This window comes from Leptodactylus fuscus, chromosome 6, assembly GCF_031893055.1.
Source record: "Leptodactylus fuscus isolate aLepFus1 chromosome 6, aLepFus1.hap2, whole genome shotgun sequence".
In the NCBI taxonomy this organism is placed as follows: domain Eukaryota; kingdom Metazoa; phylum Chordata; class Amphibia; order Anura; family Leptodactylidae; genus Leptodactylus; species Leptodactylus fuscus.
The window spans coordinates 3,378,687-3,398,705 of NC_134270.1; the positions used below are offsets into that span (position 1 = coordinate 3,378,687).

A 20,019-nucleotide genomic window follows, 5' to 3' on the forward strand; every position below is an offset into this window, starting at 1 on the left:
TACGTTACATCTTCAATGTCGGTACAGATGTCACATGGGCTAGGCCGGCATCGCGACACATAATGACGCAGGCCTGGCCCAAGTGATGTCTGTGACGTCACCATAAAGGCCCTCAGACTGCCGGAGTGCAGGAGAGATAAGTAATAGTGTTTTTTATGTTTGTATCCTCCCCTGGGTCTCCGATTAATTCAGACCCCAGAGTATAGTATTTTTGTGGGGTTTGCGGCCTCACTTACCGATCTCCGCTCCTGCTCACAGGCACCTCCACTTCCCAACATGATATGGGACGCAGAAGGGGATCGGTAAGTAGATCGGGCCCGGGGTTACTCCAGCAGGTCTATTTGAGATGGTCCCGGGCCCTGTAGCAGCTGCTCCCGGTATTTACACCACTGGTCTGCAGCGAAGAGATTTGTGCTTCAGAGTGATCTGGACTCTGAGTTTAGGAAAGCTGTGTGAGTTGTCCCAGTGCTCATTGTCTGTCACCCAGCTTTCCCAGGATCAGATCTTTGCATTTTCCATGAATACTCCTGTTGTTCTTCCTGGCAGGGTGCGAGTGATTCATCTCCTGGTAAATGAAAGATAAACATGAACCTGCAGAGACTTCCAGGACATGGCTGGGATTACAATCAATAGGATTATGTGCAGGGTGTGTGCGCATTCCTGGCAGCAGGTCTGTGGGCCGGGAGACAATGGCGTCACCTGACTATGGATCGCCCCAAACCATGTGACCTGATACAGAATACCTGGAAGTGCCAGGCTGCACACAACAGCTTCTAGGTTATATCTGCTTCTGGGAAAGCTGGGTGACAACCACTATGGCAGTGCCAGGCTGCACACAACAGCTTCTAGGTTATATCTGCTTCTGGGAAAGCTGGGTTACAAGGAATATGGCAGTGCCAGGCTGCGCACAACAGCTTCTAGGTTATATCTGCTTCTGGGAAAGCTGGGTGACAACCACTATGGCAGTGCCAGGCTGCACACAACAGCTTCTATGTAATATCTGCTTCTGAGAAAGCTGGGTTACAACCACTATGGCAGTGCCCGGCTGCTCCCAGACCACATAGCAGCTTCTTTTATGTTATATCTCCTCTTTGTGTGAAAGCTGTGTGACAACCAGTTTCATGGCATAGGCCGTCACCCATCTTTCCCAGGCTCCTGAATAGCAAAACTGTCTATTTCTTTAGTAACACAGAAATTGTCACCCAGCTTTCCCCACTGCAAATACAGTGTCAGGATGTTTCTTTGTTGAATTTATTTGTGGGAAGGCTGGGTGGCAACTCATTTGACGGTCACCCAGCTTTCCCAAGCTCCTCAATTGTTGGTACATATGCACAAAGATTTACAATTCAGGAACCAGGAAAAGTTGGGTGGTAAACAATGTGGCTACAGGGGGCTGTCCTAGACTCCGGATCTAGTTATACAGTGATACCAGGAAAAGCTGGATGGCTACAGATACTGCTGTCATTACATCCGTCACAGGAAAGGTCACCCAGCTTTTCCATTGGACATACAAAGGCAAGCTGCTCTTATACAATAGAGGACGGTTTTGTTGTTGAATCTGTTTCTGAGAAAGCTGGGTGACAAGCAATAAGGCCTCTGTTACAGCCCCGACGTACTTGTCACCCAGCTTTTCCAGGCCCCCAAATGGCAAATTTGTCTATTTATACAGCAATAAATATCCTGCTCCTCTATTACTTTATAACTTGGCACATTTACCACTCAGGAACCTTAGAAAGTTGGGTGTAGATTTGTATTATGCGCCCTATGGGTCCTCACACAACCACCTGCGATTTCTCCACAGATTACCTAGAAATAAAAGTGTCAAGCTAGTCCTTGTTATATCTGTTCCAGAGAAAGCTGGGTGGCCACCCATATGGCCTCTATTATAACTCCCATAAGGCTGTCACCCAGCTTTCCCAGACTCCTGATTGTCAGATCCTTTAAGGCAGTTTTACCATGCTAGAGTCACTAAAATTCTGTGAAGAAGTTGTAATGGCAGCCGTAATGGTTGCCACCCAGCTTTCCCAAACCCAGATAGAACAGATAATAGAAATCTGTAGGAAATTCAGAAGAGGACGACTTATATTTGGTGGTGAGAGATTTATTATAGGGGGGGTGCAGTATTATAGATATGAGGGGTGCAGGTGCTCCGGGTGTACAAGGGCCCCTGGTGTCTGGGGGGCCCCAACACTTCTCTGCCACAAGAGGGCGCTGAGGAGTCTGCGGTGACTGATGGCTCAGCTTACAGGTACATCCTATGTAACATGACATGACAGTCTGTGACTCTGTGATGGTTCTGGGGCCCCGGGGGCAAAGGTCTGTATGATCATCACTTATCCAAGATCATCTTCAGGATCAGCTGTGAAGAAAAGAAGTGAGGAAAGGTAAAGAGAAGACACACTCAGCCCTGCTACATCAGACAACCTCTGCCCTGCTACATCAGACAACCTCTGCCCTGCTACATCAGACAACCTCAGCTCTGCTACATCAGGCAATCTCAGCTCTGCTACATCAGACAACCTCAGCCCTGCTACATCAGGCAACCTCAGCTCTGCTACATCAGGCAACCTCAGCTCTGCTACATCAGACAACCTCAGCCCTGCTACATCAGACAACCTCAGCTCTGCTACATCAGGCAACCTCAGCTCTGCTACATCAGACAACCTCAGCTCTGCTACATCAGGCAACCTCAGCTCTGCTACATCAGGCAACCTCAGCTCTGCTACATCAGGCAACCTCAGCCCTGCTACATCAGGCAACCTCAGCTCTGCTACATCAGGCAACCTCAGCTCTGCTACATCAGGCAACCTCAGCTCTGCTACATCAGACAACCTCAGCCCTGCTACATCAGACAACCTAAGCTCTGCTACATCAGGCAACCTCAGCTCTGCTACATCAGGCAACCTCAGCTCTGCTACATCAGACAACCTCAGCCCTGCTACATCAGACAACCTAAGCTCTGCTACACCAGACAACCTCAGCTCTGCTACATCAGGCAACCTCAGCCCTGCTGCATCAGACAACCTCAGCTCTGCTACATCAGACAACCTCAGCTCTGCTACATCAGACAACCTCAGCTCTGCTACATCAGACAACCTCAGCTCTGCTACACCGACACTCTTACCTCTGCTGACTCACCTGGGTGAGGACATAGCCATCCTGGGATAACTTCTCTATGACGTCGAAGTGATCGGTCCCGCCCACTTGTACATAGGAGGCGTTAACTCCCGATTCCTTCAGGCGCTAAAAAGTAAGGGGAGGAAATGGTTAACGATCACTCAGCTTTCCAAGAATCCAGTAAGGCAAAGTTGTGCAGTGACCCATCTGGCCTTAGCACCCTCTAGGCAGGTTAATGGCATCTGCTTTTCTTCATATACAAACAGCGCCACCTTCATCCACAGGTTGTTCCCGGTATTGCAGCGCAGTTGAATACTGATATGACAGAATTTCACTAAATCTGGGGTTATTCTTTAACCTAATTTGCCATTGATATAAGCCACGGCCCCCAAACTGGCACCGGTATGTACCCACAGGCGACGCCAGCGCCCATGTCCACGGCAAATACATCACCCCTACGATTAAACTTACCTGGAAATATTGGCGTGACTGTCTGTGGAACTCGGGAGAGTCATGTTCAGCCACTGCAATGACCACGGGGCAGGTGGCCGCGCTCATCAGTCCTACACACTGTATGGGGCTGTTCTTTAGCGCCACCTCCCTGTAAAGGTAAGCATTGCAGCCAGTCAGATAATCGCTTTCTATCGATTCACTATCAGACCGACATACAATATAAAGACACAGGACTAGGAAAACATGGCTGCTTCTTCTAGAAATAGCGCCACACCTGTCCTCAGGTTGGGTGGGGTATTGAAGCTCAGCTCAATGAAAGTAAAAAAGACTGAGCTGCAATATTGCACTTGTCCTGAGGACAAGTGTGGCGCTATTTCTGTCAAACTAGGGGCAATAGACTGCATTTAGTTGCACATAACCCTTTAAGGCTGAGCGCCCCTTTAAGAACATGGAGATATGACTGGGCGAGCTTGTTGTTGTGCTCTGCTGGAAGACCCCTGACCTCTGAGGGAGACCCCGCTTTCTCACACTGGGCCCTACATGATGCTGCACAATGTGTTGGTCGTCTTCAGACTTCATAATGCCATGCACACGGTCAAGCAGTCCAGTGCCAGAGGGGGCAAAGCAACCCCGAAACATCAGGGACCTCCGCCATGTCTGACTGTAGGGGGCGTCTTCTTCTCTTTTTCCCTGTAATCTCTATGTTGAGGCCTTTTCCTACTTTTGTCTCCTCTGACCAGAGAACATTCTTCCAGAACGGTTTTGGCTTTCTCAGGTAAGTTTTGGCAAACTCCAGCCTGGCTTCTGTCTGTGGGTAAGAAGTGGGGTCTTCCTGGGTCTCCTACCATACAGTCCCTTCTCATTCAGACGCTGACACTGAATAGTACGGGGTGACACTGTTGTCCCCTCGGACTGCAGGGCAGCTTGGACTTGTTTGGATGTTAGTCGAGGTTCTTTATCCGCCATCCGCACAATCTTGCGGTGAAATCTCTGGTCAATGTTTCTTTTGCGTCCACATCTAGGGAGGTTAGCCACAGGGCCATGGGCTTTACACTTCTTACTGACACTGCGCACGGTAGACACAGGAACATTCAGGTCTTTGGAGATGGACTTGTAGCCTTGAGATTGCTTATGCTTCCTCACCATTTTGCTTCTCAAGTCCTCAGACAGTTCTTTGGTCTTCTTTCTTTTCTCCATGCTCAATGTGGTCACACAAGGACACAGGACAGAGGTGGAGTCAACTTTAATCCATTTCAACTGGCTGCAAGTGGGATTTAGTTATTGCCACCACCTGTTAGGTGCCTCAGGTAAGTAACAGGTGCTGTTAATGACACAAATTACAGAAGCATCGCATGATTTTTCAAACAGTGCCAATACTTTTGTCCACCCCCTTTTTTATGTTTGCTGTGGAATTATATCCAATTTGGCTTTTTGACAATTCTTTTTGTGGTTTTCCATTGAAGACAAATTAAATGAAGAAAATACCAAAGAATTTGTGATTGCAATCATTATCTGGAAGAACACGAGGATTATCTGACAGAACTGCAGGGGTGCCAATACTTTTGGCCAACACTGTAGAAAATGTTCTATTCACTGACAGCAAGAAGAGGTAGAGACTTACTGAGACATCTTTAGGGCATCATTCACATAAGTCTGTAAGATAGGAAGCAAATCATAAACTCCACTAACCAGCACCGCCCCTGTAAGGAAGAGGAGAAGTAATGTAATGTATGTACACAGTGACTGTACCAGCAGAATAGTGAGCGCAGCTCTGGAGTATAATACAGGATATGTAATGTATGTACACAGTGACTGCACCAGCAGAATAGTGAGCGCAGCTCTGGAGTATAACACAGGATAAGTAATGTAATGTATGTACACAGTGACTGCACCAGCAGAATAGTGAGCGCAGCTCTGGAGTATAATACAGGATAAGTAATGTAATGTATGTACACAGTGACTGCACCAGCAGAATAGTGAGCGCAGCTCTGGAGTATAATACAGGATAAGTAATGTAATGTATGTACACAGTGACTGCACCAGCAGAATAGTGAGCGCAGCTCTGGAGTATAATACAGGATAAGTAATGTAATGTATGTACACAGTGACTGCACCAGCAGAATAGTGAGCGCAGCTCTGGAGTATAATACAGGATAAGTAATGTAATGTATGTACACAGTGACTGCACCAGCAGAATAGTGAGCGCAGCTCTGGAGTATAACACAGGATAAGTAATGTAATGTATGTACACAGTGACTGCACCAGCAGAATAGTGAGCGCAGCTCTGGAGTATAATACAGGATAAGTAATGTAATGTATGTACACAGTGACTGTACCAGCAGAATAGTGAGCGCAGCTCTGGAGTATAATACAGGATAAGTAATGTAATGTATGTACACAGTGACTGCACCAGCAGAATAGTGAGCGCAGCTCTGGAGTATAATACAGGATAAGTAATGTAATGTATGTACACAGTGACTGCACCAGCAGAATAGTGAGTGCAGCTCTGGAGTATAATACAGGATAAGTAATGTAATGTATGTACACAGTGACTGTACCAGCAGAATAGTGAGCGCAGCTCTGGAGTATAATACAGGATAAGTAATGTAGTGTATGTACACAGTGACTGTACCAGCAGAATAGAGAGCGCAGCTCTGGAGTATAATACAGGATAAGTAATGTAATGTATGTACACAGTGACTGCACCAGCAGAATAGTGAGCGCAGCTCTGGAGTATAATACAGGATAAGTAATGTAATGTATGTACACAGTGACTGCACCAGCAGAATAGTGAGCGCAGCTCTGGAGTATAATACAGGATAAGTAATGTAATGTATGTACACAGTGACTGCACCAGCAGAATAGTGAGCGCAGCTCTGGAGTATAATACAGGATAAGTAATGTAATGTATGTACACAGTGACTGCACCAGCAGAATAGTGAGCGCAGCTCTGGAGTATAATACAGGATAAGTAATGTAATGTATGTACACAGTGACTGCACCAGCAGAATAGTGAGCGCAGCTCTGGAGTATAATACAGGATAAGTAATGTAATGTATGTACACAGTGACTGTACCAGCAGAATAGAGAGCGCAGCTCTGGAGTATAATACAGGATAAGTAATGTAATGTATGTACACAGTGACTGCACCAGCAGAATAGTGAGCGCAGCTCTGGAGTATAATACAGGATAAGTAATGTAATGTATGTACACAGTGACTGCACCAGCAGAATAGTGAGCGCAGCTCTGGAGTATAATACAGGATAAGTAATGTAATGTATGTACACAGTGACTGTACCAGCAGAATAGTGAGCGCAGCTCTGGAGTATATTACAGGATAAGTAATGTAATGTATGTACACAGTGACTGCACCAACAGAATAGTGAGCGCAGCTCTGGAGTATAATACAGGATAAGTAATGTAATGTATGTACACAGTGACTTCACCAGCAGAATAGTGAGCGCAGCTCTGGAGTATAATACAGGATAAGTAATGTAATGTATGTACACAGTGACTGTACCAGCAGAATAGTGAGCGCAGCTCTGGAGTATATTACAGGATAAGTAATGTAATGTATGTACACAGTGACTGCACCAGCAGAATAGTGAGCGCAGCTCTGGAGTATAATACAGGATAAGTAATGTAATGTATGTACACAGTGACTGTACCAGCAGAATAGTGAGCGCAGCTCTGGAGTATAATACAGGATAAGTAATGTAATGTATGTACACAGTGACTGTACCAGCAGAATAGTGAGCGCAGCTCTGGAGTATAATACAGGATAAGTAATGTATGTACACAGTGACTGTACCAGCAGAATAGTGAGTGCAGCTCTGGAGTATAATACAGGATAAGTAATGTAATGTATGTACACAGTGACTGCACCAGCAGAATAGTGAGTGCAGCTCTGGAGTATAATACAGGATAAGTAATGTAATATATGTACAGTGACTGTACCAGCAGAATAGTGAGCGCAGCTCTGGAGTATAATACAGGATAAGTAATGTAATGTATGTACACAGTGACTGTACCAGCAGAATAGTGAGCGCAGCTCTGGAGTATATTACAGGATAAGTAATGTAATGTATGTACACAGTGACTGCACCAGAAGAATAGTGAGCGCAGCTCTGGAGTATAATACAGGATAAGTAATGTAATGTATGTACACAGTGACTGTACCAGCAGAATAGTGAGCGCAGCTCTGGAGTATAATACAGGATAAGTAATGTAATGTATGTACACAGTGACTGTACCAGCAGAATAGTGAGCGCAGCTCTGGAGTATAATACAGGATAAGTAATGTATGTACACAGTGACTGTACCAGCAGAATAGTGAGCGCAGTTCTGGAGTATAATACAGGATAAGTAATGTAATGTATGTACACAGTGACTGTACCAGCAGAATAGTGAGCGCAGCTCTGGAGTATAATACAGGATAAGTAATGTAATGTATGTACACAGTGACTGTACCAGCAGAATAGTGAGCGCAGCTCTGGAGTATAATACAGGATAAGTAATGTAATGTATGTACACAGTGACTGTACCAGCAGAATAGTGAGCGCAGCTCTGGAGTATAATACAGGATAAGTAATGTAATGTATGTACACAGTGACTGCACCAGCAGAATAGTGAGCGCAGCTCTGGAGTATAATACAGGATAAGTAATGTAATGTATGTACACAGTGACTGCACCAGCAGAATAGTGAGCGCAGCTCTGGAGTATAATACAGGATAAGTAATGTAATGTATGTACACAGTGACTGCACCAGCAGAATAGTGAGCGCAGCTCTGGAGTATAATACAGGATAAGTAATGTAATGTATGTACACAGTGACTGCACCAGCAGAATAGTGAGCGCAGCTCTGGAGTATAATACAGGATAAGTAATGTAATGTATGTACACAGTGACTGCACCAGCAGAATAGTGAGCGCAGCTCTGGAGTATAATACAGGATAAGTAATGTAATGTATGTACACAGTGACTGCACCAGCAGAATAGTGAGTGCAGCTCTGGAGTATAATACAGGATAAGTAATGTAATGTATGTACACAGTGACTGCACCAGCAGAATAGTGAGCGCAGCTCTGGAGTATAATACAGGATAAGTAATGTATGTACACAGTGACTGCACCAGCAGAATAGTGAGCGCAGCTCTGGAGTATAATACAGGATAAGTAATGTAATGTATGTACACAGTGACTGCACCAGCAGAATAGTGAGCGCAGCTCTGGAGTATAATACAGGATAAGTAATGTAATGTATGTACACAGTGACTGCACCAGCAGAATAGTGAGCGCAGCTCTGGAGTATAATACAGGATAAGTAATGTAATGTATGTACACAGTGACTGCACCAGCAGAATAGTGAGTGCAGCTCTGGAGTATAATACAGGATAAGTAATGTAATATATGTACAGTGACTGCACCAGCAGAATAGTGAGCGCAGCTCTGGAGTATAATACAGGATAAGTAATGTAATGTATGTACACAGTGACTGTACCAGCAGAATAGTGAGCGCAGCTCTGGAGTATAATACAGGATAAGTAATGTAATGTATAATAAATGTATAAAGTGGCTTTTTGTGTAGGATATATATATATATATATATATATATATATATAGATATTGTTGGACAGATCCACCAAGTTATAGTCAGCAAATGAAATCTCCTCTCCTACCACAAAACCCTTCCCTGACCTTTAATACTCGGTGTCACCTCGTACTTTGTCCAGTCGGTGCAGAGTGTCATGGCTACCAAGTGGGCTCCGGCAGAATGGCCACACAGGTAGACCCCACTGTGGAGGAGAATATTAGAGATTAATACAATGTCTGTTACAAGAAGATAAGATGGAGGCACCTTCTTATAGACACAGGAGGATCCTCGGTCCACTATACACATCAGCAGTGTAAGTCTCTCGCAGAGCTGATGTTTTGCTACAATGTATTAGTGCAGGTACAATATATCAGCTTAGCTGGGCCTAGTGTATGGCACACAACCACTGCAATACCAGCAGCTGCAGCGCCACCTTGTGTCAGAGCCAAGTGACGCAGGTCCCAGGAATATCCTGTAGTACTTGTAACTGGCAGGTAAATGGTTAATCTCGAGGCGCTCTGGACATATAGTAAGATCTACAATAAGAACCTATAGCAGGCCGTACAGACTTACGTGTTCTGCGGGTAAAGCCTCTGAACTGCAGCAATGCTGCGTCTGACCTGGGCCACAATGAGATCCATGTCACCTGAAATGGTTAACAGGTAGCGTTATCCGCCATTCTGTACACTGCAGCTCTGATTGCCCAATAGATAGATAGATAGGAGATAGATAGATAGATAGATAGGAGATAGATAGATAGATAGATAGATAGGAGATAGATAGATACATAGATAGATAGAAGATAGATAGATAGGAGATAGATAGATACATAGATAGATAGAAGATAGATAGATAGATAGATAGATAGATAGATAGATAGATAGATAGATAGATAAATAGATGTGATATAGATAATCTCACCTTTTGGAGCAATGTCATAATCCATCACCATTACAGCGCCCCCATGAGACACGAGCGGGGCAGCCATGAATCCAGACTCTTCTTTGCTTAAATAAAACAAGCGCAGGTCTATCAGTGTGTACAGAGCTGTAGTTTCTATTCCTGAGCCCCATAACAAAATCTGTAATGGGGCGCGGTATCTATCACCCCCTATAGCTGCGCCCCTGATAGCCCTATAGGAGTCCTCCTCGCTTGGTGGCCATAATGTAACCTAGTGGAAGCCACATGTGGATGAAGCCCCGCCCACACATAGCCACAATTATATAGGTGAACAATGGTGGGATACAGGCAGAGCAGGCGTACGAGGCTTCACCTATATGGGGCTGCTGTTATGGTAGAACATACTGATGGAGTATTGTAATGGTAACTGGGAGAGAAATATCTGTCTGTAGCCTATATATATATATACACACTCACCGGCCACTTTATTAGGTAGACCATGCTAGTAACGGGTTGGACCCCCTTTTGCCTTCAGAACTGCCTCAATTCTTCGTGGCATAGATACAACAAGGTGCTGGAAGCATTCCTCAGAGATTTTGGTCCATATTGACATGATGGCATCACACAGTTGCCGCAGATTTGTCGGCTGCACATCCATGATGCGAATCTCCCGTTCCACCACATCCCAAAGATGCTCCTCTATTGGATTGAGATCTGGTGACTGTGGAGGCCATTGGAGGACAGTGAACTCATTGTCATGTTCAAGAAACCAGTCTGAGATGATTCCAGCTTTATGACATGGCATTGCATTATCCTGCTGAAAGTAGCCATCAGATGTTGGGTACATTGTGGTCATAAAGGGATGGACATGGTCAGCAACAATACTCAGGTAGGCTTTGGCGTTGCAACGATGCTCAATTGGTACCAAGGGGCCAAAGAGTGCCAAGAAAATATTCCCCACACCATGACACCACCACCACCAGCCTGAACCGTTACCGATACAAGGCAGGATGGATCCATGCTTTCATGTTGTTGACGCCAAATTCTGACCCTACCATCCGAATGTCGCAGCAGAAATCGAGACTCATCAGACCAGGCAACGTTTTTCCAATCTTCAATTGTCCAATTTCGATGAGCTTGTGCAAATTGTAGCCTCAGTTTCCTGTTCTTAGCTGAAAGGAGTGGCACCCGGTGTGGTCTTCTGCTGCTGTAGCCCATCTGTAGCCTCAAAGTTGGACGTACTGTGCGGCGTTCAGAGATGCTCTTCTGGCTACCTTGGTTGTAACGGGTGGCTACTTGAGTCACTGTTGCCTTTCTATCAGCTCGAACCAGTCTGGCCATTCTCCTCTGACCTCTGGCATCAACAACGCATTTCCGCCCACAGAACTGCCGCTCACTGGATGTTTTTTCTTTTTCGGACCATTCTCTGTAAACCCTAGAGATGGTTGTGCGTGAAAATCCCAGTAGATCAGCAGTTTCTGAAATACTCAGACCAGCCCTTCTGGCACCAACAACCATGCCACGTTCAAAGGCACTCAAATCACCTTTCTTCCCCATACTGATGCTCGGTTTGAACTGCAGGAGATTGTCTTGACCATGTCTACATGCCTAAATACACTGAGTTGCCGCCATGTGATTGGCTGATTAGAAATTAAGTGTTAACGAGCAGTTGGACAGGTGTACCTAATAAAGTGGCCGGTGAGTGTATATGTATATAGTACATACAATATCCAGCCATGACTATAGGTGGAGCATTTCTCATGGAGATGACACTTCACAGCTCCCCTCATCCTCCTCTTACAGTACAGTGTGAAATACGGCAGAGCAACACTATCAGTCTGAGGGGTCAAAGACAAGCAAACAATACAATCTAACAGCAGCACAGAGTATTTAAGACTAGAGGATTTTGTGCTGTGGGTCAGTGAAGGGCTCGCTGTCACATGAGAAGAATGGAGTAAAGCAGTGCAGATGGAGGACGAATCTATTCGATGGCTTCAGTATAAAACCAGCAGAAACCGTGTGGGCTCCATTATACTCTATAGGGTCCATTATAATCTATAGGGTCCATTATAGTCTAGGGGGTCCACAGGTTTCGGCAGGTAACCACTTTTTAAGCGAACAGGGTTTCCACCTTTCGGGTCCCCATGCAGCCCCTAGAGCGGAAACCCTACAGCGAGTGTGAATCTTGTGTTACATAGTGGAAAGAGCAGCACATAGTCTTACAGGAGAGGAGCATGTTGTATATAGGAGCAGGACCATGCAAAAAGTTTATTTTTACTGGGATTGGGGGGAAGGGATTAAAGTTTCCCACAAAAGGGCAGTGAAATGTCTGGTGGCGTCATATCATCATCAGTACTGGGCCCAGTACTTTTTAATATCTTTATAAATGATCTGGACGATGGAATTATTGGGGAACTCATAAAATTTGCAGATGATACGAAGATAGGAGGAATAGCCAACACTAGAGAGGAGAGAGAGTGTATTCAAAAGGACTTAGACACACTGGAACAATGGGCTGAGGCCAACAAAATGGGATTTAACAGGGACAAATGCAAAGTTCTACATCTGGGTAACAGAAATGTAAAAAACATATATAGTATGGGAGGAATAGAACTAAGTGATAGCAGAGGGGAAAAGGACTTGGGCATAATAGTAGATCACAAATTCAACATGAGCCAACAGTGCGGTGCTGCTGCAAAAAAGGCGAATACAATTCTGGGATGTATTAAGACAAGCATTGAATCTAGATGAAGAGAGGTCATTATTCCGCTGTCCTCTTCCCTGGTCAGACCACACCTGGAATACTGTGTACAGTTCTGGGCGCCTCAATTCAAGAAAGACATCGATATATTGGAGCAAGTCCAGAGAAGAGCAACCAAAATGGTGGAAGGTCTGCAAACCATGTCCTATGAGGAGCGGCTAAAAGAACTGGGATTGTTTAGTTTGCAGAAGAGAAGGCTGAGGGGAGATTTAATAGCAGTCTACAAATATCTGAAAGGTAGTCACAGTGCAGAGGGATCTCCCCTATTCTCATTAGCACAAGGAAGTACAAGAAGCAATGGGATGAAACTAAAGGGAAAGAGATACAGATTAGACATTAGGAAAAACTTTCTGACAGTGAGGATAGTGAGAGAGTGGAATAGGCTGCCACGGGAGGTGGTGGGCGCTCCATCAATGGAAATCTTCAAGCGGAATCTGGAGAAACATATAGCTGGGATGATTTAGGAAAACCTGCACTCGCAGGGGGTTGGACCCGATGGCCCTTGATGTCCCTTCCAACTCTACCAAAAAAAGAAAAAAAAAAATCATCCTCCCCAGCGCCGCCACGTGTTGTCGTTACCTTAGATACTGCCAGTATCCTCCATGTATATAAACCAGGAGCGGGAATCCTGTAATGGACACAACAGAGGGGGTTACCAGCCTGATGTCCCATTAACCACGGCCCAATCAGAGGGCTGTATATTACAAAGAGGGTGGAGCTTACCAGCTCAGTGGGAGGGGTCTACTTTATGTAGGGCTGTCAGTTGCTGAGTGGCTCCTCCCACTGGACTCCTCAACCCAGAGCTAGCATTCAGGTATTATTTACACAAGTGTTTATTTGGCACGTTGGGGGGCTATACCATATAAGAGGGCAGCACCTGATATCCAGAGAATGGGGCAGGAAGCAGACAGCGCTGTTCTCAGTGTGGTGGCCAGACCAGGTACTGCAGATCAGCTCCCATTTGATTGGTAGGTAAACTGCAGTGACTCAATTCCACCACTACACAGAGATCAGCGCTATCTGCTTCCTGCTCCATTCCCTGTGTATCACCTTCTGACAACAGCTGATCGGCAGGGGTGCTGGATGTCAGATCCCCAACACGGGAGTTACACGTTAGCTCTACAGCGCCCCCTCTCTAGGTATGTGAGTATATAAGCCTCTTACTGGTTGGTTCTCCTTCTGGTAGATAAAGGTCCATCTTCTCACTGTCACTGCCGCCATATTGGATGTTCAGTGCGGTCCGTGCCACAGCCCGAGACTGTCTTGTACCTGTGATGAGGACATTAGTCAAGACGGTAACCTATATACAGTCTATACATGTGATGAGGACAGTACCTGTATACATAAACCTATATACAGTATATAAGTTTGATGCAGACATCAGCCTCTCACCTTCTGTGGTTTCGCTCACGTGCGCCTCTATGACGGCGTCTTTGTCCATACGGTGAGACCAGTGACTCGGCGAGTACTGATGCTCCAGCTCCTGAAATTACAGAGTATATAGACTATGCTGAAATACTCTGCACTGCTGGAGACTCTGCACACTTCCACTTCTACAGAATAAACACGTGCTTCCCCTGAAATATTCTGTGCTGCTGTGAAATTTCACATGGCTACTTAACAAATGCTTCATTGTTTTATACAATTAGCCTTCATGTAACAGTATATATAGGCCTGCATATTGTCTAGATCATGGATAGAATCTGCCCCATATAGACACGTCCTGGTGAGCGCTGCTCTGGGGACTTTGCCCTTTGTTGCCGGATGCTGTAAAGATCTGGATCAACTGAACAAGTATATATGGTATATAGCACTGTATATCAGAACGGGGAGTCATCTGTGTCCTCACCTCCTTCCCCAGCTTTCTCCAGCTCTCCTCCATACTGCCCCCGGCCAGTCACTGGCACTATGGCTAAGTAAAGTGAAGCTCACTAAAGTCCATGCCACAGGTCAAACCCTGCCCCCGCCCCGACTCAGTACTGTCAGTGGTAATGCTCAGGCACCCGCTCTATGCAAACAAAGGGTTACTGATTATTTTTCTTACATTTCATAGAATACTCCAGAGCTGCGCTCACTATTCTGCTGGTGCAGTCACTGTGTACATACATTACATTACTTATCCTGTATTATACTCCAGAGCTGCGCTCACTATTCTGCTGGTACAATCACTGTGTACATACATTACATTACTTATCCTGTATTATACTCCAGACCTGCGCTCACTATTCTGCTGGTACAGTCACTGTGTACATACATTACATTACTTATCCTGTATTATACTCCAGAGCTGCGCTCACTATTCTGCTGGTACAGTCACTGTGTACATACATTACATTACTTATCCTGTATTATACTCCAGAGCTGCGCTCACTATTCTGCTGGTGCAGTCACTGTGTACATACATTACATTACTTATCCTGTATTATACTCCAGAGCTGCGCTCACTATTCTGCTGGTGCAGTCACTGTGTACATACATTACATTACTTATCCTGTATTATACTCCAGAGCTGCGCTCACTACTCTGCTGGTACAATCACTGTGTACATACATTACATTACTTATCCTGTATTATACTCCAGAGCTGCGCTCACTATTCTGCTGGTACAATCACTGTGTACATACATTACATTACTTATCCTGTATTATACCCCAGAGCTGCGCTCACTATTCTGCTGGTGCAGACACTGTGTGCATACATTACATTACTTATCCTGTATTATACTCCAGAGCTGCGCTCACTATTCTGCTGGTACAGTCACTGTGTACATACATTACATTACTTATCCTGTATTATACCCCAGAGCTGCGCTCACTATTCTGCTGGTACAGTCACTGTGTACATACATTACATTACTTATCCTGTATTATACTCCAGAGCTGCATTCACTATTCTGCTGGTACAGTCACTGTGTACATACATTACATTACTTATCCTGTATTATACTCCAGAGCTGCGCTCACTATTCTGCTGGTGCAGTCATTGTGTACATACATTACATTACTTATCCTGTATTATACTCCAGAGCTGCGCTCACTATTCTGCTGGTACAGTCACTGTGTACATACATTACATTACTTATCCTGTATTATACCCCAGAGCTGCGCCCACTATTCTGCTGGTACAGTCACTGTGTAAATACATTACATTACTTATCCTGTATTATACTCCAGAGCTGCGCCCACTATTCTGCTGGTACAGTCACTGTGTACATACATTACTTATCCTGTATTATACTCCAGACCTGCACTCACTATTCTGCTGGTACAGTCACTGTGTACATACATTACATTACTTATCCTGTATTATACTCCAGAGCTGCTCTCACTATTCTGCTGGTGCAGTCACTGTGTACATACATTACATTACTTATCCTGTATTATACTCCAGAGCTGCGCTCACTATTCTGCTGGTACAGTCACTGTGTACATACATTACATTACTTATCCTGTATTATACCCCAGAGCTGCGCCCACTATTCTGCTGGTGCAGTCACTGTGTACATACATTACATTACTTATCCTGTATTATACTCCAGAGCTGCGCTCACTATTCTGCTGATACAGTCACTGTGTACATACATTACATTACTTATCCTGTATTATACTCCAGAGCTGCACTCACTATTCTGCTGGTACAGTCACTGTGTACATACATTACATTACTTATCCTGTATTATACTCCAGAGCTGAGCTCACTATTCTGCTGGTACAATCACTGAGTACATACATTACATATCCTGTATTACACTCCAGAGCTGCGCTCACTATTCTGCTGGTACAGTCACTGTGTACATACATTACATTACTTATCCTGTATCATATTCCAGAGCTGCGCTCACTATTCTGCTGGTGCAGTCACTGTGTACATACATTACATTACTTATCCTGTATTATACTCCAGAGCCGCGCTCACTATTCTGCTGGTGCAGTCACTGTGTACCTACATTACATTACTTATCCTGTATTATACTCCAGAGCTGTGCTCACTATTCTGCTGGTGCAGTCACTGAGTACATACATTACATATCCTGTATTATACTCCAGAGCTGCGCTCACTATTCTGCTGGTACAGTCACTGTGTACATACATTACATTACTTATCCTGTATTATACTCCAGAGCTGCGCTCACTATTCTGCTGGTACAGTCACTGTGTACATACATTACATTACTTATCCTGTATTATACTCCAGAGCTGCGCTCACTATTCTGCTGGTGCAGTCACTGTGTACATACATTACATTACTTATCCTGTATTATACTCCAGAGCTGCGCTCACTATTCTGCTGGTACAGTCACTGTGTACATACATTACATTACTTATCCTGTATTATACTCCAGAGCTGCACTCACTATTCTGCTGGTACAGTCACTGTGTACATACATTACAAAACTTATCCTGTATTATACTCCAGAGCTGAGCTCACTATTCTGCTGGTACAGTCACTGTGTACATACATTACATTACTTATCCTGTATTATACTCCAGAGCTGCGCTCACTATTCTGCTGGTGCAGTCACTGTGTACATACATTACATTACTTATCCTGTATTATACTCCAGAGCTGCGCTCACTACTCTGCTGGTACAGTCACTGTGTACATACATTACATTACTTATCCTGTATTATACTCCAGAGCTGCGCTCACTATTCTGCTGGTGCAGACACTGTGTGCATACATTACATTACTTATCCTGTATTATACTCCAGAGCTGCGCTCACTATTCTGCTGGTACAGTCACTGTGTACATACATTACATTACTTATCCTGTATTATACCCCAGAGCTGCGCTCACTATTCTGCTGGTACAGTCACTGTGTACATACATTACATTACTTATCCTGTATTATACTCCAGAGCTGCATTCACTATTCTGCTGGTACAGTCACTGTGTACATACATTACATTACTTATCCTGTATTATACTGCAGAGCTGCGCTCACTATTCTGCTGGTGCAGTCATTGTGTACATACATTACATTACTTATCCTGTATTATACTCCAGAGCTGCGCTCACTATTCTGCTGGTGCAGTCATTGTGTACATACATTACATTACTTATCCTGTATTATACTCCAGAGCTGCATTCACTATTCTGCTGGTACAGTCACTGTGTACATACATTACATTACTTATCCTGTATTATACCCCAGAGCTGCGCTCACTATTCTGCTGGTGCAGACACTGTGTGCATACATTACATTACTTATCCTGTATTATACTCCAGAGCTGCGCTCACTATTCTGCTGGTGCAGACACTGTGTGCATACATTACATTACTTATCCTGTATTATACTCCAGAGCTGCATTCACTATTCTGCTGGTACAATCACTGTGTACATACATTACTGTCACGGGATGGTTAGAGTCTATACTATAGGCAATGTGTAATATATATTTCATGTGGAATGTATTCTCTAACCTGTTGTAAACATCAGTGTGTAGTTGGCTGATTCGGGTCTAGTGTGTTAGCACATTGTATGCAAATACCTCTAACTAGTGAGGACCAGTGAGGACAATGGGTGGAGATAATCTGATCAGTGTCTCCAAGAAGATGTTGGACGGTGCATTGTCCACAGGAGACAGGGAGTCTGCTCTCCTTGGTATAGGTGAGGGGGGAAGGATCTGTGACTCAGCCCTCCCCACCCACAGATAGAGGAAGTAACAGTCTTAGTATATAGTTGTAGCTAGGAGTTAGTATGTGTTAGCCGGCCTGTGCACAGCTCTGCAGAGAGCCAGGACTTAGTTACAGGACCAAGGAACCAAAGTTATCATTGGATTGTGACTTCTGTGGACTTATTGTTATTACGGTTGATGTGACCGCCACCGGCTACTAACTTTGTGGATTACAATAAATTGCTGTTGTCTCCCGACCTCTTGCGTCCGTGTTGATTCAAAAGACCATCCGGAGGAAGACGTATACCTTTGTTCCGTGACAATTACATTACTTATCCTGTATTATACTCCAGAGCTGCGCTCACTATTCTGCTGGTGCAGTCATTGTGTACATACATTACATTACTTATCCTGTATTATACTCCAGAGCTGCGCTCACTATTCTGCTGGTACAGTCACTGTGTACATACATTACATTACTTATCCTGTATTATACTCCAGACCTGCACTCACTATTCTGATGGTGCAGTCACTGTGTACATACATTACTTATCCTGTATTATACCCCAGAGCTGCGCCCACTATTCTGCTGGTGCAGTCACTGTGTACATACATTATATTACTTATCCTGTATTATACTCCAGAGCTGCGCTCACTATTCTGCTGATACAGTCACTGTGTACATACACTACATTACTTATCCTGTATTATACTCCAGAGCTGCACTCACTATTCTGCTGGTACAGTCACTGTGTACATACATTACATTACTTATCCTGTATTATACTCCAGAGCTGAGCTCACTATTCTGCTGGTACAGTCACTGAGTACATACATTACATATCCTGTATTATACTCCAGAGCTGCGCTCACTATTCTGCTGGTACAGTCACTGTGTACATACATTACATTACTTATCCTGTATCATATTCCAGAGCTGCGCTCACTATTCTGCTGGTGCAGTCACTGTGTACATACATTACATTACTTATCCTGTATTATACTCCAGAGCCGCGCTCACTATTCTGCTGGTGCAGTCACTGTGTACCTACATTACATTACTTATCCTGTATTATACTCCAGAGCTGTGCTCACTATTCTGCTGGTACAGTCACTGTGTACATACATTACATTACTTATCCTGTATTATACTCCAGAGCTGCGCTCACTATTCTGCTGGTACAGTCACTGTGTACATACATTACATTACTTATCCTGTATTATACTCCAGAGCTGCGCTCACTATTCTGCTGGTGCAGTCACTGTGTACATACATTACATTACTTATCCTGTATTATACTCCAGAGCCGCGCTCACTATTCTGCTGGTGCAGTCACTGTGTACCTACATTACATTACTTATCCTGTATTATACTCCAGAGCTGTGCTCACTATTCTGCTGGTACAGTCACTGTGTACATACATTACATTACTTATCCTGTATTATACTCCAGAGCTGCGCTCACTATTCTGCTGGTACAGTCACTGTGTACATACATTACATTACTTATCCTGTATTATACTCCAGAGCTGCACTCACTATTCTGCTGGTGCAGTCACTGTGTACATACATTACAT

The 20,019-nt window shown here is 44.5% G+C and overlaps 1 protein-coding gene across 1 annotated transcript; it reads right to left on the reverse strand.

The window, feature by feature from the left end:
* Positions 1-2,319: 2,319 nt before the first annotated feature.
* On the reverse strand, positions 2,320-14,728 carry AFMID (arylformamidase). The gene is made up of 11 exons (XM_075278156.1): positions 14,673-14,728; positions 14,216-14,306; positions 13,988-14,092; positions 13,403-13,451; positions 10,084-10,169; positions 9,736-9,808; positions 9,267-9,364; positions 5,192-5,270; positions 3,589-3,718; positions 3,139-3,243; positions 2,320-2,359 (listed from the first exon to the last, which is right to left on the reverse strand). Exons 1-11 carry the CDS (start codon positions 14,703-14,705, stop codon positions 2,330-2,332), a joined length of 879 nt encoding a protein of 292 aa, XP_075134257.1. The 5' UTR covers positions 14,706-14,728; the 3' UTR covers positions 2,320-2,329.
* Between the last annotated feature and the right edge of the window lie 5,291 nt (positions 14,729-20,019).

What these genes read in the sequence shown, in the direction of transcription:
- AFMID (XM_075278156.1), bottom strand. Translation starts at nt 14,705, where the DNA reads ATGGAGGAGAGCTGGAGAAAGCTGGGGAAGGAG. An exon ending in ACCAGAAGGAGAACCAACCA is followed by an intron (nt 13,452 to 13,987) that starts GTAAGAGGCTTA and finishes TGTCCATTACAG; the next exon opens with GATTCCCGCTCCTGGTTTAT. An exon ending in AGTCACGCCAATATTTCCAG is followed by an intron (nt 3,244 to 3,588) that starts GTAAGTTTAATC and finishes CTTACTTTTTAG; the next exon opens with CGCCTGAAGGAATCGGGAGT.